The sequence below is a fragment of the Nannobrachium achirus genome (assembly GCF_963921795.1).
Source record: "Nannobrachium achirus genome assembly, chromosome: 16".
Classification (NCBI taxonomy): domain Eukaryota; kingdom Metazoa; phylum Chordata; class Actinopteri; order Myctophiformes; family Myctophidae; genus Nannobrachium; species Nannobrachium achirus.
In genome coordinates this window covers 46288846-46315987 of record NC_137823.1, presented here as the reverse complement: position 1 = coordinate 46315987, position 27142 = coordinate 46288846, and the positions used below count along the sequence as shown (strand labels likewise).

Here is a 27142-nt window from a genome sequence, read left to right as displayed (position 1 = left end):
AGAAATTGTGAGAATAGCCGATCTACATGCTCACGTGAGCATGTAGAGCTGCTATTTTCACAATAGAACCGTGTTATACAAATGTAATACCACAACTCTTAGTGCTTGTCAGGGAGGGGGAGTCCCCAGTTAAAATATGATTATTTTGGGGCTTGCGGCCTGAAAAGGTTGAGAACCACTGATTTCACTGTTTCTCAACTAGTGGTTGATAATAAATAAATATACAAACCATCACTTTCCTAAATTACTAAAAGCATGGTCATGGACCACATGAAGTACCTTCACAGACCACGGACCTCCAGGGGTCCACGGATCGCCAGTTGAATACTCCTGGCCTAGAGCATGGAACTATGATTTTTATATTTTACAATAATGATGTATTTTTTTGTAACCCTTTCACCCTTTTTTGTGTAACTAAGAAAAGGTGGGGAGAATCGCAGCATCTCTGCACCGTTTTTATCAGCTATATAGGATTTGTTATAAACAAGCAATAAATAAATATAAAGGTTTTACTACTTCCACTTGATCTTAACCACTTGACTTAATCCTATATTCTCTTTTTGAATATTAAACGTTAATGTTGAAAATAGCAGAACTACAAGCTCACCAAGGACCACATTGCGATATGCAGTGAGCTTGTAGATCTGTTATTTCTTAAAGAAGTTGGTCAGATAATGACATGCCCAACATGAATGATACTGTATATGCCCAACAGGGATGCCAGGGTTAAAGTAAATGTCTCTAGGCTTAGCAGCTTTCCGGGAGGGCTGAACCTCAACAAGTGACTCTCAAACAGGAAACACGCTTGTGAGTTGACATTATTTCATATGACAGTATTATAAATACATTATGCATTATAACCAGACTAAATCTAATTATGCTGAAGAACGCACAAACCGCGACTGCATGGTGATGTGACACGTAGCCCAAATTAATCTATTCTATTCACACACATCTCTGATTTCTTATCATGACCGCTGCGGACGATTAAAATCTAGATGTTCTTTCCAAGAATTAGTATCAACCCGAGTTCATCCCCATTTGTTTTTTTTTCTCTTGATTTTGAAACAGGTACGCCTTCTTCGCACCCCAACGGAGGAGGTAACTGTCAGAAAAAATGTATTTGTCTTATCCGGACAGAGCTGTGTTGTTGACAGCCAAGCACGCCTCCAGGAGAAAGCTGTGTTGTTGTTCTTATCAGCCTCACACCCCGGGGCAGGAGAGTGAGTGAGCAATGGACAGCTCACTTCCAACCCTCCACCCCTCCACCCTCCACCCCCAATGAGGAGGAGTCTTGGGGCAAAGGGGGAGGAGGAGGAGGGGGCGAGAGGAAATGGGGGTGTATCTCTCTCTCTCTCTCGCTGTCTGTCTCTCTCTCTCTCTCTCAAAATACACACACACCTTGTCTCCTCCTCTGTGAGTCAAGAGACAGAGGCGCACGTTTAGACTTCCACTTAGTCACACAGGTACGGACTGGAGGACACACTGAGGTGTGAGACAGAGAGAGAGAGAGAGAGAGAGAGAGAGAGAGAGAGAGAGAGAGAGAGAGAGAGAGAGAGAGAAGGAACACAACCAAGTCAAGGAGACAACAGAGATAGAGCTGCCACTGGTTGCTCCCTGACACTCAAGCCACTCAAGCCAGGGCACACACAGCCTGCCCTATGTGTGGTTCTGCTCAAGGCTTCACAGTAAGTTGCAGCACTTTGCTCTTGCATTTATTATTGTGGGATGGGAATTGTGCACGCGCATGCAGTAAAATCCTGAGTGTAAATTCTAACTCCAGGGAGAGTGAAAATAGAAGAGGCAATTTTGACACTCTCAGGTGTTAAGTTGACAATTGGGGATTTCGCTGCGTATTTCTGTTGAATAGTCAGGAAAGAAAATCCTGTACGAGTAAAACTGACACTCAGGATTTTGTTATGTATTTCTGTTTGTATAAATGCCTTTAGTAATCAGGCAAGGCACCATGATTGGAGACGCTCTCAAAAGAAGTCAAGGAGTGCTTTCTGAAGTCGGTCTGCCCCATGTCACCCATATGAACCCAGCTGTGTGACTTTGACTCATCTCTCCATCTCAGAATATATTTTTCTGCTGTGTCACTGGGTTTCATGGTTTCGGAGTGAGCTGTCACACTTGTGACAGTCATTCCCAGTCAGCTGTGGTGGCGACACACTTCAGAGAAAGACGGCGTGAAATGTCAACCATGAATCTCAACTCTGCATGCACGATTTTTTGGATGTCTCTGTCAATTTGTTGTCATGGCAAGTGTGAGATGACAAGGATGGCAAGCAATTGTGTTGCTTTGAGGGTCGCTTTGAAGAAAGAATTTGTTCAGGTTCATTTGATTTGTTTGGGAGTTTGTGTAGAAGTGAAGAAAGGTGAACTACAAATGCAGAACGAAAGTGAGAGTAAGAAATGTGGTGGACGTCTTGTATCCCCAAACCTAGAATAGAACAATATTATTGTATAATACAATGTATAGCTAAAAAAGTGGTGGATGATATTGGTATATTTCTAGTGGTGTCTAAAGACACTTCATAGGATGCATAAACTCTTTAAATCAGACGTTAAAGTCACATGAGCCTAAAGTCTAAAGTTAAATTCTACACTATGTAGGCCTACACCAAAGCCGTTATCTTCTAGCCTCTCAAAGGCACAAAAAAAAAAGATTAACCATAAAAAAGGAATTCCTTGACGATTGAACATTAATAGGGCCCTATTTTCGTCCACCCCTTATCCCTGAACTTCTTTGCCTTTTTTTTACTATTTTGATAAACCTTTTTAAATAGTTAAAATAGCTGATCTACAACGTGTCGATGCAGATCGGCTATTTGAAGTAGTTTGAAGTTTAGAGATAAGGGGTAAGTCATGTACGGAAATATAGCTGTAAGTTTGCCAACTAGTTCTCTTAAACAAAACCCGTCTTCGCTTTATCGGCAGGTAGTTATGGGAATTCACCTTTCTCACCTTGACATAGAGGTGAAGAAGGGGAATCACCGCGAAAGAAAGGCAAAAAGAAAGGCAGAAAGAAAGGCAGAAAGAAAGAAAGAAAGAAAGAAAGAAAGAAAGAAGACAGCGGGGTGATGTAGAGATTGGGCCGAGGGCCAGGTTCCAGTGAGCTCAGAGGAAGTCTGGCCGATTCACTGGGAGCACTGGTTTCCTTGTGAAAGTGGTCCTGCTCCGGGGGCTGACGTGCGCAGGAACCTCCCCCGTAGCCCGGGGGTCGTGATTTGGACAGTCACAGGATGTTTGGGACAGCGGGGGCGACGGGGCAGCAAGCATGAGCGCTGCTCTTTGAAGTTTGTTTGTCCGGTAGTGGTGGTGGTGGTTGATGGGAAAGTTAGATAGGCTACCCCCCATACCCCTCTCTCCTCACCATCACCTTGCCACTATACCTCCTCAGAGTCCTCTGTGTCACACCTCCACCACATGGATTCTAATTTTGGATCTGTGCGAGACCGGACTTTCCCTCTGCCCGCAGCTGTGGGTTGCGTTGACCCGATGGTTGTTCGCATTCCTTAGGCACAAAGGCGTAAAGGGATACTGTATTTAGGAAGTAGATGAAGGAATGGGAAGTAGAAATGGGAAAGAGGAAAGACAAGAGGGCAAAGATCAACGTAGGATGAAGAGAGGACCCAGAACGCCAGGATCATTTTGTCGAGTTTTGTCAGGAAAATGATGAGATACTGAATATTGTCTCTCAAATGATGTTCTTTAAACATGGAGCATTTTAAAGAATAGAAGGTAACTTTGGATGATAAAACCTTCTATAATTTTGACATCGCTACTTCGACCTCTTGCCATCAGGGCGAAGATACAGAACCTTGACGTGGCACAAGGTTCGGTTTAGCAGGAGTTTAGTCCCCTCAGCCATTGCTGCACTTAACGATCTGCTAAATAATCGCCCCCGTCCCATGTGAGGAGGCCTTTAAGAGGGTTTTTCTGTGTATAGTGAGGTGCTGACAATCTCTCTTTGTGATATGTTTGTGTTGTTATATGGTTATGTGTTGTTTCTTTGTTTGAACAGACTGTGAAGAAAAATTTCCCTTCGGGGACAATACAGATTATTATTATTATTGCCTGACAAAAAACGAATTTATGTTTACATTTATTTATCTGTGTGTCTAGGCCTCTCAGCACAGCACAGCCATGTTAACGTCGGAAGGGTCGCCGAGCGGCACAGAGGTGGTCACCGCGGCAGCGCCGCAGTCGCAGCACACAGACGTGGACATGACGTCGTGGACGGAGGCAGAGTTTGAGGAGAAGTGCACTTACATCACCAAGGACCAACCCATGGAGGACGCCCACAGGACCCAGGGCCGGAGTCGGGCCGAGAGGTCGCTGCCCAGAAACCTGGGCCTGAAGAGATGCCCCAACTCCACAGAGGTACGCAGTGGTGGGAAAAGTACTCAAATGCTTTACTCAAGTAAAAGTGTCAATAGTGCAATGTAGGAAACACTATGTTACAAGTACAAGTCCGGAATTCTAAATTTACTTGAATAAAAGTACAAAAGTATTGGTTTCAAATTGCACTTAAAGTACCAAAATTAGAAAGAACTCACTACGCAGAATGTCCCATTATTTCACATGTTTTCAAATGCATAAATTGTATAAAGATCTTTGGAAAATAGCAGATCTACAAGCTCACAAAGCGTCACATTGCGAGCTTCTATATGTATATACAGTACTGTAGGGCTGAAGTGCGTGGTTCATGTATGTTTTGTAATGATAATCTAAATCTACAAAGTAACTATTAACTAAAGTTGTCCAATAATTGCAGTGGAATAAAAAGTACAATACTTGCCTCTGAGATGTACAGTAGTTGTGTTGTGTAGATGTAAAAAGTAGGCCTACTGAAAACTGGAAAGGCTACAATATAGTAAAAAAATACCTCAAAATTGTACGTAAGTACAGCACTTGAGTAAATGTACAGTACTTAGTCACTTTACACCACTGTGAACAGGCTTCTGTTCATAAAGGAATGTCGAATGAGAGTTTGTTGCGTTAATGATACGTTCCCTTGACCACATATTTTGCCTATCAGTCACGCAGAATGCGTTGTGTTGTCACCATAATATTATTATATACAAGTAATTCATATATAATTAAATAATAATATAATTTCCTTTGATTCATTATTAACAATGCACACTGTATTGATCATGATCTGTCCCACTCATTTGAATTCACTCATATGGAGAAAAAACGTTCCTCGTTCACTTTTAAACTCGATCATGTTGATCAAAGTGATTCATTAAAACCAAGGCCGGGGCAAAGCCAGCCACAAAAACACGTAAAAAGTGAAGATCATAATAGTTATCCAAAAATGTAAATGTCAATATTGTACAGTACTGTAAGTAGTGTGTAGTAGTAGTGTTGTTGAGTATATTTTGTCCGACCCCCTGCGTCACTTCTACATCCTTCCATACCCTCGTCTATCCTCAGGCAGGAAGAGCTTGACATGTTGTTGTCTAATTTCAGCTTTTCCTCCCTGCTAAGACTTAAGACATGAGAGAGAGAGAGAGAGAGAGAGAGAGAGAGAGAGAGAGAGAGAGAGAGAGAGAGAGAGAGAGAGACAATAGACAGCCCCTCACCACGCAGCCTGAGGTCTCTATATGATTAGCAGCTCCCTCAGATTCCTGGCACCACTGCTGTCCCAACACACAATTACACCGTAAAAGAAATACGGGGGGCACCGGGACTCACCGTAGCGGAGAGCGCCGTAAATAATGCTCAAGTGATGTTGGTGTTGGCCGCATTTATCCACATGAAAGTGGGTACGTGGTTGATGTTTAACTGGACAGACCAGGGACTCAGGGAGATGGATGGGAGATAGCATGGGATCAAAGGTGGCCTTGTTTTGAAGCACATAAGAGAGGATTAAGTTGGTGTATTGTTCAAGTGGAGGATATGTGGGGTTTCCTGTTCAAATACACAATAGGGGATTAGTGTTGAGTCTGTGATGCCTGCTGCAGTGAAGTGCTTTGGTTCCATCGGCCCTCCAGAGATGAGGGACCACAAGCCGGGCGAGATAAGAGCCGATAGGGCCCAGGTGTCTGGAGCAAAATACCTGCACTGCACTGCCTCTTTGACCTTCTAATATCATCTGTCTGGAGACCGGATGAAGAGCGGGGTGTGTTTAGATAGGGGCGGACCGCGCGGGACGCCAGAATGGAGCTCGGAAACAATGCCAACGAAAGTGGATCGAGCTGCCTCGATATGACCGCAGATTGTCGCCGTATTGTTGAGCGCACAGCTTAGTGTGTACACGATGAGATCTGACTACAGTGTGACAGTATCACTCTGGGATGAAAAGGGAGAATATGTTACCATTGCTTTAAGCTGCCTTTGAAGCCTTTAAGGTGCCGTTGACTGGCTGGGGTGTGCCCATGACACCCTATCCTCTCTTCCCCACCCTGGAGGCCTGAGACGGGGGTGAGTTTCACACCTGCAGGTAGCAGAACAAGAGTAGCGGTTAAATTTTAATATGGCAGGAGAAACTAAAGATAACTAGTCTGATTGGCTTATGAAATATTCATCGTGTGAAGGTGAGAACCGAGGCTTCTGTTCACAGCTTCTCATGTTCTTGGTGGCAGGATTGTTTTTTCCGCGGCACTGCAATTGTCACCTCGCCCGGCGCCATATTGTCATGGGGTATAAGAATACATACGTACTTCTAATTGCTCATTTCCCTTTTCTGAAACCAGGGATCTTTAAAGGTATTCGGTTCTGCTGTGTGATGTTTGTGATTAGCAAAAGGCCAATCAACAGATAATGGGATCTGATCATCAGAGAGAGGAGGCTGTCTTCTCACCACTCTTATCGAGGCGTTCTGAACGCCCCTCGCGCACTTCGCGTCCCCCTTTTCAGGTGATGACGTCTCCCTGCTTCTCTTAAACAGGTGCTCGGAGTGACCAGCAAGGAGCTGATTCCCAAAGGGACGCGCTTCGGCCCTCTGCTCGGCGAGAGCTACACCAACGGAACCGTGCCGTGAAAAGGTGCCAACAGGAAGTACTTTTGGAGGGTAAGGCCGGGCTCTCTCTCTGTGTGTGTGTGTGTGTGTGTGTGTGTGTGTGTGTGTGTGTGTGTGTGTGTGTGTGTGTGTGTGTGTGTGTGTGTGTGTGTGTGCATTTATCTGCATGTTTGTGTGTGAATGGGACATGTTTCAGACCGGCCACGCAGCCTTGCACAGGTTGGCATTTGTGGTGTGCATCCGATATCCTGTGAAACAATTCCCCACAAGTGCTTGAGCATCTCTAAATGCCACTGCAGATGTGTGTGTGTGTGTGTGTGTGTGTCTGCATATGCATGTGGCTGCCACAAGGTGAAACACAGCTGTTTGGTTTCTGTGACGCAGCGATTCTCTTTCCTCCCTGCATCGCTCGGCAGTGCCATGGTCGCACTGCCAGTAAACGCAGCACACACACACACACACATCACACACACACACACACACACACACACACACACACACTCCGATTCCCAAACTCACACTGACTAAGCAAGGAAGTGGCTTTCAGACGGAGAGCTCTTAACGCAACAGATAACAGTGCAACACAAACCTGTGTCATTGTTCTATGTTAGGACTCAGCGACCTTGAAATAACGCAGCCCCAATCAAATCGACACAGTCATAACAAGACAAGCCGTGGTTTCACAAAGCAAACAGTGAGCGGCAGATATCTGAAGAGGAAGAGCGAACGCTCCGTGCTGCTAAGTGCAATGAAACACTTCTGTACAGCTGTAGGTTTCTTTCTTGTCATTTTGTTTCTCTTTGACAACACTGATTTGCACAATGATTTAAAAAATGCTTTTAAATAATCGCTCTGTACTTAATCGATATTTTAATATTTAAATTTGACCTACTTCTAAATGGGCCAATATCTACTGTGTATAAATAGAAAAGACAACAATATAATTAATTAATATAATATCATTACCTATAATTTAAATGGAAAAGACAAACAAGTTTATGATAATTAAAACCCTATTAATTTTAACTGAAATACGCAATGATTGGGGTGCCCGCTGGCCTACTGGTCCAGGCGCATACCGCATAGGCTATGATGCCTGCTGGTGTCGCCGGTTCTATTCCCGGTTCGGACGACCTTTAGTTTGCCGCACATCACTCCCCATCTCTCTCTCCATTTCCTGTCAGTCTACTGTCCTATCAAATAAAGGCATAAAAGCCCCCCCCCAAAAAGAAATACACAATGACAAATCATTGACTCCTGAAGGCGATGGGTGAGAGTGATGTGGCTGAGAACGGCGCAGGTGATACTACGTACTATGTGCAGTCATAAGGAGAAACCCTAGATGACTTTGTGTCTCACACACACACACAGCATCCCCTCAGTTTACCATAAAGGCAGCGCATGCATGGATTGGAGACCTTATCACGTCATAGTTTCACACACACACACACACACACACACACACACACACACACACACACACACACACACACACACACACACACACACACACACACACACACACACACACACACACACACACACACACACACACACACACAGGAGTACATTCCGTTCACTGTTAGTCATCCATCCCCTCTCTCGCCCCGCAGGTCTTCTCCGAGGGGCGCTTACACCACATCCTCGACGGTTTGAACGAGGAGCGGAGCAACTGGATGCGCTACGTCAACCCGGCCCGGGGAGCCGGCGAGCAGAACCTGGTGGCGTGCCAGAGCGGCCTAGATATCTACTTCTATACCATACGGGCCCTGAGGCCGGGGCAGGAGTTGCTGGTGTGGTACTGCCCCGAGTTCGCCCGGCGCTGCAACTACCCTCCTTTGGGACAGCTGGTTACCAAGAGCAGTGGTAAGTGTGTGTGTCAGTGTTGTAGTTTTTGACAGCAAATTTTGATTTAGTTTTAGTCATAGTCTTTTGAATAAAATGTCATTTAGTTTTAGTCATAATTTAGTCACCAGAAAAGCTTTAGTTTTAGTCAAATTTTAGTCGACTAAATATCATAAGATTTTATGGCGACTAAATCTACAGTTGATTTAGTCAACTAAAATGTATTTTGGCAGGCCTTGATGGCATCGTAAAGACTGATTTTACACTTGATTGTGTGCTGAAAATAGCCGATCTACAAGCTCACAATGCGTCGCAGATGCAACACCTGAGAGCAACCAAACATAAAATGACTCTCTTCAGCACTAGTCCCTCTCTAACGTTTTAGTCTAGTTTTTATTTTGTTGACGAAATTGTCAATATATTTAGTCTAGTTTTAGTCATCACAGCTTAGTTTTTATTTAGTTTTTGTCAGTGAAAAAAACGCAGTCGACAAACATTTTTCGTCATAGTTTTAGTTGACAAAATCAACACTGGTGTGTGTGTGCGCGTGTGCACAAAGTTACCCGCACGTAGCACTATGCGGCATGCCTTTAAGATGGCTCAACTGAATCCACCTAAATAAACGTTTTCTGTGATCGGCGCCTCGGAACACAATAATTTCAAAACAACAGAGGAGAGGAAACGGTAAGCGTTGCCTTGCTAATGCTCCCGGAGGAGGTGTCTAGCGTGTGGTTATGCGGAGTAAAAGCTCTCCGTCAAAGTGCTGGCCGACTGACACACTCTTTGTGTGGGTGTTTAACTAGTAATACAGTCACACCCACGGCCTTTTGTGGAGGGCCCACACAAAGGAAGAGAGGAGAGCACTGAAAGCAGAGACTCCAGGTGTAGCCATGGTTCCTATGTAAGATGAGACCAATTTCACGACTTTAGGCAATGTTTCAGTTTCCCTTTTTCCCCCCTAACACACAGCTGTCAGTGGAGTGGGCTCTCTCCCGCTCTCTCTCTCTCTCTCTCTCACACACACACACACACACACACACACACACACACACACACACACACACACACACACACACACACACACACACACACACACACACACACACACACACACACACACACACTGTAACACACGCACGCACACACACAGACACACACACACACACACACACACACACACACACACACACACACACACACACACGCACACACAGCCACCCACACACATGCAGGAGCGAACGGACAAACGCACACACGCAGGCACGCACACACAAGCCTTCAGATGCAAATACCTTTGTGCATTCGAATGTGCGCGTACGTACAGTCAAATCCTCTGGTGTTTACTAGCCATAAATCATAACTCTTGTATAGGTCGCTTATATTGGGACGTTTACTCTATACAAGAGTTATAAAGGGGAATGGACGTTGAGCCCCAATGTCCATTTTCAGCTCAAAACATGTACAAATGAATAAGGTGCTCACCGCATCGTCGTAACGTAGATAGTTTTCTATCTACCGATGGGCACGGCGGCATGTGTTAGTCCATATGTTTCTAAAAAATAAATGTTTACTCAAACTTCTCAGAGACTCATCGCTTTCCTTGTTGTTGGGTAAAAATGGCCGAACATATCACGTGACGTCGATCGCCGTCGTTATTCGCTCATACTAGGACGTGGCGTTTTTGTACGCGGAAGTATTCCTATGTTCTGTAGTTCTGAAGGCCGGAAGCATTCCGACGAGGAAACAAGAGTCTCGGAGAAGTTTGAGTAAACATTTATTTTTTGGAAACCTTATTCATTGTCTCCACCAGCCGAAGGCATGGGGGAGAGTATGTTTTCCCCTCCGTCCGTCCGTGTGTCCGTCCGTCCGTGTGTCCGTGTGTCCGTGCGTGCGTCCTCGCTGTGTGCAGCTAATCACAGTCACCGTTGGCCCGGTCGCTGCGAGTAAACATTTATTTTTTGGAAACCTTATTCATTTGTACATGTTTTGAGCCGAAAATGGACGTTGGGGCTCAACCAGCAAGAGCGTTCTGACTCCCCTTTATAACTCTTGTATAGAGTAAACGTCCCAATATAAGAGACCTATTATACAAGAGTTATGATTTATGGCTAGGTGTTTACATTCCATTCGGTACACTCTAAAGGGTTACAAATGGATGGAAATGAACAGTGAGGGGTTTTCCGTGTACATGGCATGCACTCATACAGATCTGCTATAGCTAGGATGGGTACTGGGGGGCTTGGGGGAGGGGGGGTGGGGGCTGCGGCGCTGACAGCACGTTGGCATGCTTTCTTATTTATTTGGCTCTTGGAGAGGAAGAAGGTGTAGGAAGCACCCTCTCTCACTCACTGGAGCTTCCTGGCGAGACGTCGCGCTGACAGATTGATATCTTGCTGAGTGTCGGGCTGTTTGTTTGCAGAGAGCTCGCCTCTGTGTGTGCGTGTGTGTGTGTGTGCGTGTGTGTGCGTGTGTGTGCGTGTGTGTGTGCGACTGTGCGTGTGTGTGTGTGTGTGTGTGCTGTGTGTGTAAGGGGGGGGGGGGGGGGTCACAGGAGAGCTCACACAGGAGATAAGGGGTGCTCTTTGTTTGGGGAGTGTGTGACTGGAGGTGCTCGAGTCAAAGCGTAAGGTCAATATATGGCAGTGTGTGTATTTTTCGTGTTTTGTCTTCCGCTGTCTTGTCATCTGTCCCTTGGCTGCCCTGGAGTGAGTCACTAGAAAACTGAATCTGTCGTCTTACTCACTTCCTGGGCACACATGCAGTGGGAGCAAAATAGGATACAGAAACCAGATCGGATCTAGTTGCCATAATGCTGATCTGCATGTATTTTATCACAATGGGAAACGAACGCCCGCCTTTAGCCAAGTTATGCTGGATTTTGACTACCAATTATGTGCTTAGTCTACTGGCCACTAGTGGCTAGCTTGAATGATTTCTGGTCGATTCTCTCGTGTCCCACACACTGGGGCTGACCCTGCAATAGGGATGGGACGATAAGCGATATTATCGTATATGGTGATAAAAAACACTCACGATAATCGTATCGCAGAGATTTCATTTATCGTGATATCGTCTCCGTCACTGGATTCACCTTTTGCTGAGCTGAAAATCCGGTACCACTTAAAACCCTCTAGAATTGGTAAAAGGTACCTATAAATAATATACTACTTGATACAGTCTTTTTTTCAGTCTCTATCAAATGTCTTTGCCAAAAAAATCTACAAGATCTACAAGCTCACAACGCGTCGCAATCTGCTATTTTTTGGAAAAAGTTCTGCCCAAGGATAATGGATTTTGATTATCGCGATAATATCGTAAATCACGATTTCACAATAATCGTGATATGAAATTTTCATATCGTCCCATCCCTCCCTACCCTGCAAGCATGTAACTGTGAGGTAGGCAATGACATTAATACAGTGGCTCTCACATGGAGGTAACTACTGTAGCACTCTCTCTTTTCCCTCCATGCTATCTGTTGCCTGATCAGACTGCTATTGTTTCACCTTCTTTGGTATCCTCTTTCATAGTGCCCAGGCACGTCTGGAGACTGTAGATGATCTTAACAGATGTAGACAGTGACACACACACACACACACACACACACACACACACACACACACACACACACACACACACACACACACACACACGCACACGCACACGCACAAGCATCTGATAAATAGAACCATGATTGTTGGTTATTCATTTCAGTCCATACAGCAACAGGTTGGACTAGAATAGTTTCCTCCCATGGAGTATGAAGGGAAAGCTGCAGGCTGAAGTGATGTCAATAAAAATGTGTGATCGCAGACTGATATGAGTTTCAAGGGTTTGTGTGTCACCAGATTCTATTGTTAGGAGATGACATAAAGCTATAAATGTGTCATCAGTGCCAAAATCATTATTTTTGAAACATATCATGCTACTGAGAAACCTGTAATTCAATATCAGACAGACCTACAATATGCTTAATAAAGATTTCAAGTTTACCCCTCTCATGTATTTCTGTCTTTCTCCCACAGAGCAGAGTGTTATCCAGGAGAAGAGCACAGGAAAAAGAGGACACAGTGTCTCTGAAATCCTCCGGAAAGACCCTGTCCCTGACACATCCACGCCCAGCAGCCGCAAGCAACGCAGGGAGAGTCCCCTGTCCCAAACCAGCCTCCCCATCTTTCCCCTGTGCCCCCGCGTCGTCTACCCGCTGCACCCCCCATGCGGAGTCCCTGCGCGGCCCCAGCTTTGCACCAATGCCGTACTGCGGCCCGCACGTTCAAAAGGGGCCAGCCGCTCACAGCCCCGTCCCCTCCCCTTTACACTTTGCTCTGAAGCACATGCAGGCCCCCATGACGGCCAAGCCTTACCCAGAGTCCTCTCTGTCTGGCCGCGTTCATCCCGGTCTGAGGAATGCTCCCTACCTGCTGCCTCACAATACACTAGGCCTCGGCAACATTCTACCTCCCTCCTTCCCATTCTACACTGATGGACTCAAACCCCACCTTGCTCTTTCTCCTCACTTACTACCTTTTGATGCCTATGCACACTCCCTCCGCTCCTCGTCCAATGGACATAAAGACTCAAAACCTGCACCGGGCACTAATAAACAAGACCCCATTCTTTCACAAAGCAATAGGCAGAAAGACAATCAGGACCTCGTGTCTGCAAAGGCAAACTACCTCAGGGTCCCCAGTTTGACGTCATCTAATGACGTCCGAGATCTCAAGCACTCTGCGACCGGCACTCTCCATGAAAACCTGCCTCAAGCCACCACCTCCGGTGCCTCGTCCCCCGCGGCCAGCTCGCTCTGGGGGGCACTGCCCTCTCCTGTTCCCAGGGGAGGTTCCCCACCGGCGGGCATAGCCGCCTCTGCAGACTGCATGCCTTCCAAACCTACCTCCGCTTTGCAGAGGACGAGCCAGAGCAGCGCTGAAGACGCAATGGACCTCAGGAAGATCAAGAGAGGGGGCAGGACCATCGGCTACAAGACGCTGTCCTACCCTCTCACGAGGCAGAACGGAAAGATCCGATACGAGTGCAACGTCTGCGGCAAGATCTTTGGCCAGCTGTCCAACCTGAAGGTTAGTTCAAAAGCGTGTCATCACTGACATCTGTGATAAGTCAGTAATCAGGCTTTTTTTTAGAACAGTGGTTCTCAACCTTTTCTGGATCAGGGCCTTCCCATCTGACCACATAACGGCTGCCGTGCTATATGGACAGATGGGTGGGCCAAATGTATTTTTCAGAGTATGTTTATTTAATGATCAATCAATCGATTTAAGTTTATATTTATTGGCATAACAATGAAAACTGATTTAAAAAATATATATCATAACCTTTTTTTTTTACATTCATTGTTATAAAAAAATATATATGATTATTTGGGGCCCCACTTGCAGTACCCTTGCAGCCCAGCAGTGGGACATGTTGAGAATGGCTGTGGTAGAATAAATGCACTAACTTCTGCTATGCTGTTGCCAGGTCCATCTGCGGGTACACAGTGGAGAGCGTCCATTCCGCTGTAAGACCTGCAACAAGGACTTCACCCAGCTGGCCCACCTACAGAAACACTACTTGGTTCACACAGGAGAAAAACCACACGAATGCAAGGTAGGTTCAGCTAAGGTTAACGCACTTCTCCTAATACTACAGTTTGTATTTAAAGTGATGCTATGTTGTATTTGAAAAAGAAAATCACACCATAGTGTGAACTGAGCGATGCTATACTTAAGTATAGAGTTAATGAGTTAGGCATCCCGCGAAGCTTGGCCAATGTGACCCTGGGCGCACAACAAACTTTGAGCGCTTTGTGGCAAGATGTAGGCCAGATGTAGGCCATGCTTCGCGTCCAGGACAAAGCCAGATTGTAGATAGAAGATAGATTTTGTTGACAGCCTTGAGCTAGGACGGGCTAGAGTCGGGCTCTAGTCTATAACGAAACAATTAAAAAAACGAGTAGCCATCTCAAATCCATTCCCCTCATCTCTGATCCAACGCAGGTGTGCCACAAGCGCTTCAGCAGCACCAGCAACCTGAAGACGCACCAGCGCCTCCACTCGGGCGAGAGGCCCTACCAGTGCAAGCTGTGTCCGGCGCGCTTCACGCAGTTCGTCCACCTCAAGCTCCACAAGCGCCTCCACAGCGGAGAGCGCCACCACCAGTGTCCGCACTGCGGCCACATCTACCTCCACCACTGCAGCCTCCGTGTGCACCTCCAGGGCTTCTGCCCCCTCTCGCCCTCCGCGGCCGCCCACCATGGCGGACCCTCGCCCGAGGAGCTTCGCCACATCAACGCCGAGATCGAGAGGTTCGACGTGAGCGAGGCGGCCGAGCGCCTCGAGGCCATGGCTGCGGAGGCCGAGCTGGACAAGGGGAAATGTATGAGTTTTCTACTACAGGAGAGCATGACCTCTGACCACCAGGGCGGCACCAGAGGGGAGTCTATGTTGTCCTCGGATCTGAACATCTACAGAATGGCCAAGGACTCCTCCATTCTTCGGTTACAGGGTGGCAGCACTGGATCTCTGCATCCGGCCGGTGTCAAGCTGGAGTCAGGCTACATATCAGAGCCCTAAGACATTCCTGTTAATCCATGCAGGATAATCCTATTGATGCCAGCTCAGCATGCAGCCGTACGCTGCTGCCCTATTTGAAGTATAGAGCCTCAACCAGGGATGGACTAAACTAAATCATAACTGGACCATGTTATGTGAAGGCGAGGGGACTTTAACAAAGGGATCAATGAATTCATAATGCTGATACCAATTATATTTGTTAATTTATTACACTGTTATTAATGTAAAAGAATCTGAATTATCAAAAAAAGCTCCACAGGGTTTTAAAAAAGGTTTTCTCCTATTATGTTTTGTATATCTATGAGTTTTTGTTTACACTGAGCAACAGCTAAAGATGTGATTATGCATAAAAGATCAACCTTCTCTTCTGTGGTTTGCACTGTGTGACAGTGAGTCTCTTGTCATCCGTGTGTGCATGTGTGTTTGAGTCACGGTTAGAATGATGATGACTCACGTGTAATTCAGGTTGGAGTTTAAAGCGACATTGCAGCATGCATGCATGTGTGTGTGTGTGCTTGCGTGCGACGTGCGTGAATGCATGCGTGCGTGCGTGCGTGTGTGTGTGTGTGTGTGTGTGTGTGTGTGTGTGTGTGTGTGTGTGTGTGTGTGTGTGTGTGTGTGTACACACATTGGTCTCTGTGGGTAGGCTACATTACGTTATGAGATGAGAAATAAACGTGCGCCAACAAGTTGTAACTGCTCACCATGGATAAAAATGGACATAAATCACATAACAGCCATGGCTCTGTAATAACAACCTGCTGCTATATGTCTTTCTTCCAATGGGAATAGCTCAGTGTTTCTCAGGCTTTTTTCAAATGGACCCCTTGGTTCCATTTGGTTCCATTTACAGCGTTACAGACCCGTAAAGGTTCATTTGGAACTATGGGGGTCCCCGGACCACCCTTTGAGAACCACTGGCTGGACCACAGTAGATGACCAGACTTTATCCCGTGATGTGACCGGTGTAAAATAATCATTTTACGACTTAAGCCTGCTGTACTATGGTGTTGTGGTGTTAAAATATCAGAAGCAACTTTATTGTCACATCAAAGGTTTTGAAACATATGGGGGAGCAAGGGTGGAAAAAGAAAAGAAAAATCTAACTAAATATATTCATATTCTACATACATACAGTAGCATATCCATTAGGCACAGCAGTGGTTTTCAATCTGTTATTTATTCTGCATCCAATCATTTGATGACATTTAGCCTTACAAACCCAAATCTTTTTGTTATGTGTACAGTAGGGGGATTTTGCTATCGTTGGAAAAGATGATGTCCCCAATTCCATGCTGTATTGATGTTGGTACCAAAGGAGATATAGCAGGCAAACAGGGGCGTCACAAGGGGTAGGAAAGTGGGACTGAGTTACCAGGGCCCAAGGTGGAGGGGCCCTAGTAACTTTAGCTATTGAAAAATAGCAGATATACAAGCTCACAGCGCGGCACCGAGTGTAGATCTGCTATTTTCGAAAAATCGTGAAAATGTGTGCAAATCTTTGAATATGTATTTTTTAAGCGGACATTTGTAACTCAAATTTTGCTTCCGGGGGGGGGGGGTCCCTGGAACTAAATATTTTGAGATGGGGGTCCGTGTCCAAATTCATATCATTTTGGGGGTCCTTCACATGAAAAAGTTTGAGCATCACTGACATGGAAACATGGGTTTCTTGCACACTTTTTCCACAATTTAAAAAAAAATAATATTTTTCAATAGTTAACATTCATGGGGGGCCCGCAGTGAATCCTTGTACCCAGGGCCCAGAATTTGGTGTGACGCCCCTGCAGGCAAATGTTGATCTGAATAACAAATGCTCTACATTCTCTAATAGTGTAGACTTCTTGTAAATTGAGCAATGCAGGTGTGTAACAATACTTTTACTCCTGAGAGCGTAAAATGAAACCAAAAGCGTCCATTTGGTTTCTTTTACACTCAAGAGTTAAAGAGCTATGAGGGTCCATTAACTCCATTTGGTTATAGCAATATCTCCATCATTTAGCTGGGGAGAATTTACAATTTAGGCAATAAAAAAAGAAAATCGTGCTGTTTTTTGACATTTCTGGGCTATAATGACATACCCAAAACATAAATGCCAGGTTGAAAGTGGTTAATAAGCATTCAGCTACTTTGTTATGCTTATAAATAATCAGCTGTTATACAAGGATCACATTAATGTTATCGCAAAGGCCAACTAAGTAAAACAGGACAATGTAACATTATCAAAACACCATTTTATACATTTTCTATAGCTACATCCTCACTATATAGGCTTAGAGCAGATTACTTAGTGTTATAAGGACTGCAATACTAGGCCTGCATACAAATAATGATACAAGACCACTGGTCCCATTAAAAGCCACTTCACCCATTTTAACCTTTCTTTGAACAATTGGTTCTCACTAAGACCATTATAGCACATGTCTGTCTACTCAGTTTGTCTTTCGCAGGAAAGCTGTGGACATTTAAGAAACCTGCCTGCAGTGACATCTTCGGTAGGCAGCAGGGCAGGAATTTCAGGGAGGCCATGAAGGCCATGGCCGTTGTTGCCCCTCAGTTTGGCCTTGTGCCCCTCCAAAAAATGGCATGACCTGAGGCCACAGTGGCCTTAATGCCCCAGCTGACTGTACCACTTTCTCCTCTGTTCCTTTCTTGTCAATAGCCAATTTAAGCTTTTTATGGCAACGGCAGATGACAACGGCAGCCGGAAATGATCGTCGCTGCGTTTCTCAAATGCCCTTTGACATCAACACTCTAATAAAGAGCACAGGATTTTTAAGCAAATGAATATGGATGATGTCAATATGACAATTCTTCTCTAATTGCCTTTAGTGATTTGAAAAGTTCAAAGCCATCACTTTGGAAAAATTTGAAAGTGAAGAAGGTAAGAAAGTAGTAAAAGGTTCAGAGATGGCCATGGAAATAATAACAATAATACATTTGACTTTTAAAGCAATTTTTGAAAATGGATTATAAATTGCTCCATCTATACCTTCCGTCTCAGCTTTCCTACTGAAGAAAATTAATTAAAGTTCAATGGGATGACTAACCACTCTCCCTCTTTAAAAACACAGCATGTGTTCTCCATCATGTCTACTGGACTGGTATACATTTAGTATTTTATTCATGGTAATATTGTTGACCACTCCTTTTGTATGTCCGTGGCAAAAATATATTTTGAGGAAAATGTCCATCACAAGCCCAGGGGTTGATGACCCATGACCAATGCAGTATGTTTGATTTGTGCAGGGCTGAGATTTCACTGCAGATAGTCTACATTTCAAAATCATCCTTAACGCTTAAATTCAATGAATTATTTCAATGGACTAAACCTTGTTTTATTTGATGGCCTTCCTGCCTTAGCATTTGGCCTTTGTGCCCTCCCAAAATTGACAACAACATAGGCCAATTGGCCGTGCCCCTAAAACAACGAAATTCTAGGCATGGTAGGCAGACTAGATTTCAAATTTGTATTTTTTATCTATCTATAAATGCGACAAATCTCTGTCTGTCTGTCTGTCTGTCTGTCTGTCTGTCTGTCTGTCTGTCTGTCTGTGTGTGTGTGTGTGTGTGTGTGTGTGTGTGTGTGTGTGTGTGTGTGTGTGTGTGTGTGTGTGTGTGTGTGTGTGTGTGTGTGTGTGTGTGTGTGTGTGTGTGTGTCTGTATGTAATCCGCATATCTCCAGAACGGTACGTCACCGGCTCAGTCAGGAGGACACAGACAGACAGATACAGAGATCTCCATATATGGGCATAAAATGGACTCAGACAGTCAGATATCTCCATATATATGGGCATGATATCTCCACATATGGGCATAAATGGACACAGGCAAACGGATGGTCAAAACGGGTCCTATGACAACAGGTATAATGGGGTTTGCATTAAAGGTTGGGGCATTCATTCCATATTTACATCGTTCCAGAGTAGGCTGGCACCCGACTAGACACTTGGTCGCCCGAAGGGCAGAGATCTCCATATATGGGCATAAAAGCGACACAGAAGACAGATACAGAGATCTCCATATATGAGCATAACATGGACGCACAGACAGATATCTCCATATATGGGCTTAAATGGACACAGGCAAACAGATGGTCAAAACGGGTCCTATGACAACAGGTATAATGGGGTTTGCATTAAAGGGTGGGGCATTCATTCCCTATTTACATCGTTCCCGAGTTGTTTATAAAGGAAAATAAAACTATTATTTTTATTAAAGGAGTAGTTCACACCCAAAATGACTTTTTACTTACTACGCCATGGAGACTTGAGTTCAATAATATTTGTAATATATATAAGAAAAGAATTATAGTAAATGTACCCCCTTTGATTCTGGATGGGTTCCCAAATGCATTTGGGTCCCCATCCAGAATAAATGAGGGTGCATATTTATTGTAACCAAATTGTTGTCTTATGAATAGCCTACAGCAAAAAAACTAAAAATATTATTGAACTCAAGTCTCCATGGCATGAGTAGTCTAATCAATAGAAAAAAAGTCATTTTGGGGGTGAACTACTCCTTTAACCCTCTTCCCCTGAATCCAAGAGGCCTTGCCTTTTTGCCAGGCACACAACAGTTGTAAATAAGAATATAGTTCTTGTTTTGCCTGCATGGTTAAATAGGAAGGTCATCTATTATAGGGCTGGCCGGGCTCACACTGAAATTCAGGAAACGCAAAGGGATGCTTATTGTGATAAACAAATTAACACGTCAGATGACAGCAGCAGTGACAGAGGAGCAGTCCAATGATGTGATGGGCTTACATAAGGCTTCCCAAGGTGGAAGGCAAGGTGAGACTCTGAGCACAGCGCACCTCCACATGGATGGATGGAGACACTGCTCCTCTACTCACATGCTTTACTTGAGTAAAAGTATCGATACTGCAAAGTCGAAATCCAGAAAAGTCCAGTCCTGCAAAGTCCAGAATTCAAAATGTACTTGAGTAAAAGTATGAACGTGTTGGTTTGGCATCAAAAATGTACTCAAAAGTACAGTAACGTTTGAAAATAGCTGATCTACCAGAAAATAGCTGATCTACAAAGCTCAAAATAGTTGATCTACAAGCTCACAACGCGTTGTTATTTTCAAACAGCCTAGGCATAAAATAGGGCCAACGTGGTTAATGTACGTACGTTCCTGTTTTATAATAGGCTATAATTTATCTGCAAAGTAGTCTAAATAGTTGCCCAACTAAAGTTTTCACATGTAGCCTAATAATGTAGTGGATTAAATAAAATAGGTCCAAAGTGGTATAGGCCTATGTTTTATAATAATATTATAATTTATATCTGCAAAGTAGCCTAAATAGTAGCCTGACTAAAGTTTTCAAATGTAGCCTAATAATGTAGTGGATTAAATAAAATAGGGCCAAAGTGGTTAATTCATGTTTAATAATATTATAATTTATATCTGCAAAGTATAGCCTAAATAGTAGCCTAACTAAAGTTTTCAAGTAGGTAATAGTACAATATTTGGATCCAAGATGCAGTGGAGTAGAAGTAAAAAGTCTTGGAAAATTGGAAATACTCAAGCAAAGTACAAAAATACCTCAAAAGTGTACTTCTTGAGTACAGTACTTGAGTAAAAGTACTTTCCATCGCTGGCCACTGCTCCTTTAAAACCTGCCCGGTGACGTCAGATATTTTGGTAGGCAGGCAGCGAGCGGGAGGACAGGAGGAGGAGGAGGTGGTAACGGAGCGGAGGACCCACCGATGGAGAGAAGGAAAGGATGATGCCCAGAGCCATGTCATTGTCACCGGGCTGTCGTCGATCATGATCGGCCGCGGGTTGGCCGGCGGCCCCTCGGCCCGGCGGACGGGCTGCTGGACGGCGTGGTGCCAGGCGGTCCTCTACTGTGCGTCCGCACTGGTTATTGTGGCCGAACGGAGCGCGCGTAAGTGGGCATACGGATTTCCACTTTATAGCAGCTTTGGCGGGGGTTGTTTTTTTTAGTGTGAAATCAAATCAGATAAAAATAAATGCGTTTTTTATTTTGTTGCGTTGATTGCGGCGATTGATCTTTGCTTTGAATTGACCGGACTCGTTTCGTCTGGTCTCAATCAGTGGAGAACTGGAGATGCGTTTTTTGGACAGCCATGATGCTTCGTAACCGTGCCAAAAGGCTGTTCCAACAGCCATGGTTACGTACATTGCTTTGGCAATGTAAACGTATGTTTTCTCATGCCAATAAAGCTCCTTTGAATTGAATTGGTTATGTCCCTTATAACATAGGATAATGCTATAGTCTATTTGGAATTGTTGGACACTCCCCCCTCATTCAAATAAAGAAATACAAAATAAAATAAAATAATAAAAGGTGGTCATGCTTTTGTACCTGTTAAGTTAACATTATGTCCGTGCGGTCCTCGCAAGTTGTTTGTTTGTGTATTCAAACAAGTTGTAAAGCAAGTAGCTGTCCCAGCACTGTTAGCAAACGAGCTGCTAGTCTGTCAGTTGCCCTTTGTGAAGAGCATCTGGCATTTGGCGTGCGCCCTGCGGTCAGGTGGTCCTGCTGTGTCGTGTCGGGCCCACACTGTGCCTAATGCAGTTTGCAGGGGCTCTAACTTCTGGCATGTCCCATTATGTTCCTGTTCCTATAGAAGTGCACATTCACTTCGGACTCGGTCCCCAGTGTCTATACTGGAAAAAACAATGCACCTATATACATTGCATTCAGGTGTAGGCCTACTGTTTAGTGCAATGTGTGCCCCCTCTGAGTAAGCAAAAACGATGACAAGGGCATGACACCACGGGATGTGCTCTCACTGTGAATACGCACCAAGAAAAGTGACTTTGTCCTCAGCACGTATAGTTTTCCCCCAACCCGATATAAATACCTCGCCCGAAGGGCTCCATCGGTGGAGTCAGTGACAGAAAAAGAAAGTCTAATCAATATGCCAAGAAGGGAAATGTATCCCCCTGGAACCTTGTCGTGCCAGATTCAGCAGCAGCAGTGAGCACGCACGACTCACTCATAATGTGTGTTAGTAGTTAGTTGCCTAACTCCTAATAGGCCAATCATTTTAAAATAGCTATTTTTATATTCAATTATATGGAGCTACACTGTGTACCAGGGGGTGTTTTGTAGTCGGTTCCGCACATTGGCGGGTGGATGGGAGCCTGTGAGTCTGTCCGTGGTGGGGCTCAAGGACATCCCTCCTCACCACCAGGCAGTGAGATGCTGTTCGTCCTCTTCTCTGCCTTGGTGCTGCTGCTGCTCTGACGCATAAAGTCTCGTGTGAATCAATGATGTTTGCACAGTTTTCGGGGCTTATGTTTCAGCCGTCTCTATATCCTGCACAAAATGCAGACAAGTTTGTAATCCTTCCTGTATAATGTCTCTCCCGAGAATAAACAGTCCTCTCTCTCTCTCTCTCTCTCTCTCTCTCTCTCTCTCTCTCTCTCTCTCTCTCGATACAGGAGTAACAAGCCCTGTTTGTTTGTGTGTGTGTGTGTGTGTGTGTGTGTGTGTGTGTGTGTGTGTGTGTGTGTGTGTGTGTGTGTGTGTGTGTGTGTGTGTGCGTGTGTGTGTGTGTGTGTTTGCGCGTGTGTGTAGGCACGTGCACACATAGACATCAAAGGGGGCTTGAGCACACTTTTATCCGTCTGTAAAAAGTGCCCTTTCCAGACCAAGAATGTAGTTATGGTGAAAGAAATGCAAATGCCCTCTATCCATGCCATACCTGAAGGCAGCATTCAATAGAATTGCCTTTGTCCAAACTCTCCTGAACTTGAATGCAGCATCTTATGGTGAAAGAATTGCCCTCTCTGTGTAGAAACCCATGCCGTTACGCCATTATTCACTTAATTATGCTTAGTTCAGTGTGGTATCAAGCACCGACAATAGCTGACCTCCAAGCTCACATCTTGGAGCTTGGAGGTCTGCTATTTTCGATATTTTCACCAAAAGGCCCTTTTAGAAAATACCAGCCCCTGCCTCTAACATTCTCTGCATGTCCCTGTGTGTGTGTTAGTGTTCTACTGTATAGGGTTTTACCTCTGGAATGAAGAGACGTATTGGGCAGCTCTTACGCTGGCGTTCTTCCTGCCAGGGACTCTGGTCCAGGTGCTGAGTGCGAAGTGGTACCATGACGACGGAGACGAGCGGCGCTGCTACCTGTCCGTCATACACATACTGCATCTGGGCATCTTCAAACGGTGAGAGCCTCTGGTGCCGAGCTAGAGCAGACACAGTAAAATGTGTTAACCATTAAGTGATGTCAGGGTCAAAATGGTCAATTTACAGTTCCATTTGTACACTCAAGAGTTAGGCAACAGAGTCTTATGCACACATGAAGTTTATCTATCCATCTACCAGTTTATCTATCCATCTACCTAGTTGTAGCATAACATTTCAAATAGTTTAATATTTTTGACATTTTAGATTTTTGCATGCCATCAGGGCCTAGATCCGGCCCTGCTAAGTGGTATGTGCCTGGACCAGTAGGCCAGCGGGCGCCCCGGTCAAAGACCTTCTTCAGGCATCTGAGAAGGTCTTTGACCGAAACGTTGAATTCCTAATAAAAATTGATTTTTTTTTGGCAAGTGGAAGATGGTGTGCGGGTCCTATGTACATCTTGTGCATGTTTGAAATTACACTTGAAGTTACAAATGAACCAATCTGGGAATCCAATCGGTTAAAGGTGATACACCATGCATTTAAAAAGTATTTATGTCATATTGTTTATGTCCCAAAAACGTTTTTCAAAAGGTTTGAGGCTAAATTACCACTCCTGAATAGAGAGCCTCTCTCATTTTTGAATGGCTCTCAGAGCATTTCTGCTGCAGTACCACCTTTGGCCTGAACTGCGAAAAAAGATTTTTTTTTTTTCCTTTTTTTATGATGACGTCACAATCGGCAGATGACGTCACAATCGGCAGCAAATCTGGATAGCCTGTTTTGAGAACCCGTGGGATACTTTTAGCCTTCGCCTTCTCAAAACCAGAGAAAGACACAACGGTCAGAAATGGGACTTTGTGAGGATAGAAGGTGCTAGTGGGACCCCAAAAAAAGTTTTTAAAATAGGAAAAGTGAAATTTCATGGTGTATCACCTTTAACAAATGGACAGATGTTCAGTGTCATTATAGCCCCGAAACGTTCAGTGTTTACTGTGCACGTTGTTTCTTATTTATGGCTTGAAACTGAAGCCTAATATGGTCACTTTGCTCATCATGTTTTGAAGTCAGGATCAGGAACGTATGCACTTACAGTAGACTATAACATGTTATTAGGGTTAGGGTTAGGGCCCGCTTGGTTCAAACTCATTCCTAAATTGAAAAACCTATGTTTCCACATGGGTTCAAGGTCTCAAGGTTCTTGTTTTTTGGTTGGCAACATTGCAAGCAGTTCAATGATTATACTTAGAGTGGACTCAACACAGTGTGGACAAAATACAAATACAAAAAGATCAAAATATTTATCATTTGCGAAAAGTAGTCCAGATAACATGCCTTGCTAAAAAGATATACAATAAATACAAACTTACAAATACATTTTTAAATAAGGCAAATGGTATTATAATACACACCTTTTTTTGTCAACTGTGTGTATTATGTATTGCATACAAGGCTACTGTGTCCCAAGACAAATTGAAGTGAAAGCTGAGGCTGAGGAAAACTATAATGAAAAGTGCCATTCTGACCACCTTTAGCCAAAAATACTGTAAACTTTGACATCTATCTTGAAGAGTGCTGTAAAGCAGGACATGTGTTTTCTAAGTGCTCTGGTGTTTGGCTCCACCCTCTGGCAGGCTATGGGACTGCACGCGGACAGCGCTGTACACGCCAGGCTCGATGGGCGAGCTGGGCATTAAGGTCATGCAGCAGGCAGATGTTGCTGCGCTGTGGCTGCTGGAGGCCTTAATCATGACTCTGCCACAGAGCCTGCTGCAGGCATATGTGGTGGTGTCCACTGACGTGGGCATTCCGTCTCCAGGTACGGGAACCTTTGCATTCCTTTTTGCTGTCAGCCAGAACCATCTTTTAGTGTTTTTTTTTATTCCCCATTTTATCCTAAGTTAGTCATTGCATTTACTATGAAAACCTGCAGCTCATGTGCGTCAGTCAGTCAGTCAAGCCTCATGTCAAGCTCCATAAATGGCCAAGACAGAATTCATTTGAAAATGTGACACGCGTCACGGCAACCACACTTGCAAATTAATTCTGTCCCTTCCCCTTTATGCCCATATATGGAGATCCCTGATGTCATCAATATTAAGCCTATATCTGGGAATGCCCATATATGGACATATTGTGTCAATCTCATGATAACCAGTGTGGTTGTCGCGACGCCAAGTCACACTTGCAAATGAATTCCGTCCTTGTCCCTTTTATGCCCATATATGGAGATCCCTGATGTCATCAATATTAAGCCCATATCTGAGAATGCCCATATATGGACTTATTGTGTCAGTCTGTTGTTTCAGCGCGACCTCACCCGTTAGGGCGTCTGACTTTGTCATATGACATGCAAAGGTTGCGAAAATAGCTTAACGTGTTGTGATATGACACGTTATTTTTGCTATTTTTGAAAAGCAAATGGAATATTTGAAGTCTGACTGTGGGTTTTATAAATATTTAACCAATGAAAAGTATCAACAAGAGTTTGTGAATAACTACATAATTGGATCCATTTGGAACACAATGTTTATATTTTCCATTTCCTGAAAAGTAACAGGTGTTGTTCATGTTGTTGGTGGTGATAGAAAAGAATGTAAGCTTGTTCGACGTTTGCACTTGTAAGTGGCCTCTGGAGTGTTTGAGTAACAGAAGATACTGTAATTGAACATTCAACAGCAGAACTGGAATAACTGATAACAATTCCATCTGGTGGCACGTCTCTCTCAATCTGTCCCTTCTCCCTCCTCTCTGGGTCTTCACCCCAGTGGCATATTGCTGTGCTCTGTGCCTGCTGTCCATATCCTGGGCCCTGGTGCTGTATAGCAGAGCCTGCTGCCTGATCAGGCCAGGTCACCTGGCCTTGCCCCCAGCAGCCCTGCTGTGCCTGCTGGTGTGGAGGGCGGGCATGCTCGCTGCCAGAGTCACCAGCCTTATGGTCTTCGCCAGGGTCTTTGACTGGTGGATCTGCGCCGTGGCAGGTGAGATGTAACCCAAATCACTTAAAGGAGTTGTTCACCCCAAATTAGTCAAAATTCCTTTTTTTCCCCTATTGATTACTCACGCCATGGAGACTTGAGTTCAATAATATATATTTTTAGCAAAAGAGGACAAATTGTGCCACAGAGGCACAAAAATCCAGGTCCAGGCACTCAGGTGGATTCAGAAATAAAAGGCCTTTATTTGGGCAACGGGCTAGAACATTAAAATACACCAACACGTTTCGCCAAACGCCTTCTTCAGGGTGTTATTGAACAAAGTCAAAGTGTTGGCCTAATTATAGACCTATAATTGTTCAGTAACACCCTGAAGATGGCGTTTGCCGAAACGCGTTGGGTGTTTTTTAATGTTCTAGCCTGTTGTCCAAATAAAGGCCTTTTATTTCTGAATCCACCTGAGTGCATGGACCTGGATTTTGTCCTCTTTTACTCATTGTATTCCCTTTCATGAGCACCAGTGGTTTGAGGGATACCAGTAGCGCACCCTGCTATCTTCTTTCTCAACATATTTTTTTAATTTGTCGCATTCCTAAGACAAAAATTTAATTATAGTAAATGTACCCCCATTGATTCCGGATGGGGACGCAAATGCATTTGGGTCCCCATCCGGAATCAATGAGGGCACTTTTATTGT

At 44.5% G+C, this 27142-nt stretch overlaps 1 protein-coding gene and 1 pseudogene across 2 annotated transcripts in view; one reads left to right on the top strand and one right to left on the bottom strand.

Moving 5' to 3' along the window:
* Positions 1–27142, bottom strand: part of prep (prolyl endopeptidase) — a 72306-nt gene that overhangs the window by 39656 nt on the left and 5508 nt on the right. The window contains exon 2 of the mRNA XM_080745225.1: positions 23390–23571. Within this exon, the coding sequence (XP_080601351.1) occupies positions 23390–23571 (182 nt within the window). The remainder of the gene's footprint in view (positions 1–23389; positions 23572–27142) is intronic.
* Positions 1565–15390, top strand: LOC308300314 (PR domain zinc finger protein 1-like; annotated as a pseudogene). Its single transcript has 8 exons — positions 1565–1688; positions 4129–4386; positions 6902–7024; positions 8587–8836; positions 12844–13073; positions 13159–13896; positions 14297–14425; positions 14815–15390. The product of its transcript is annotated as a PR domain zinc finger protein 1-like (transcript).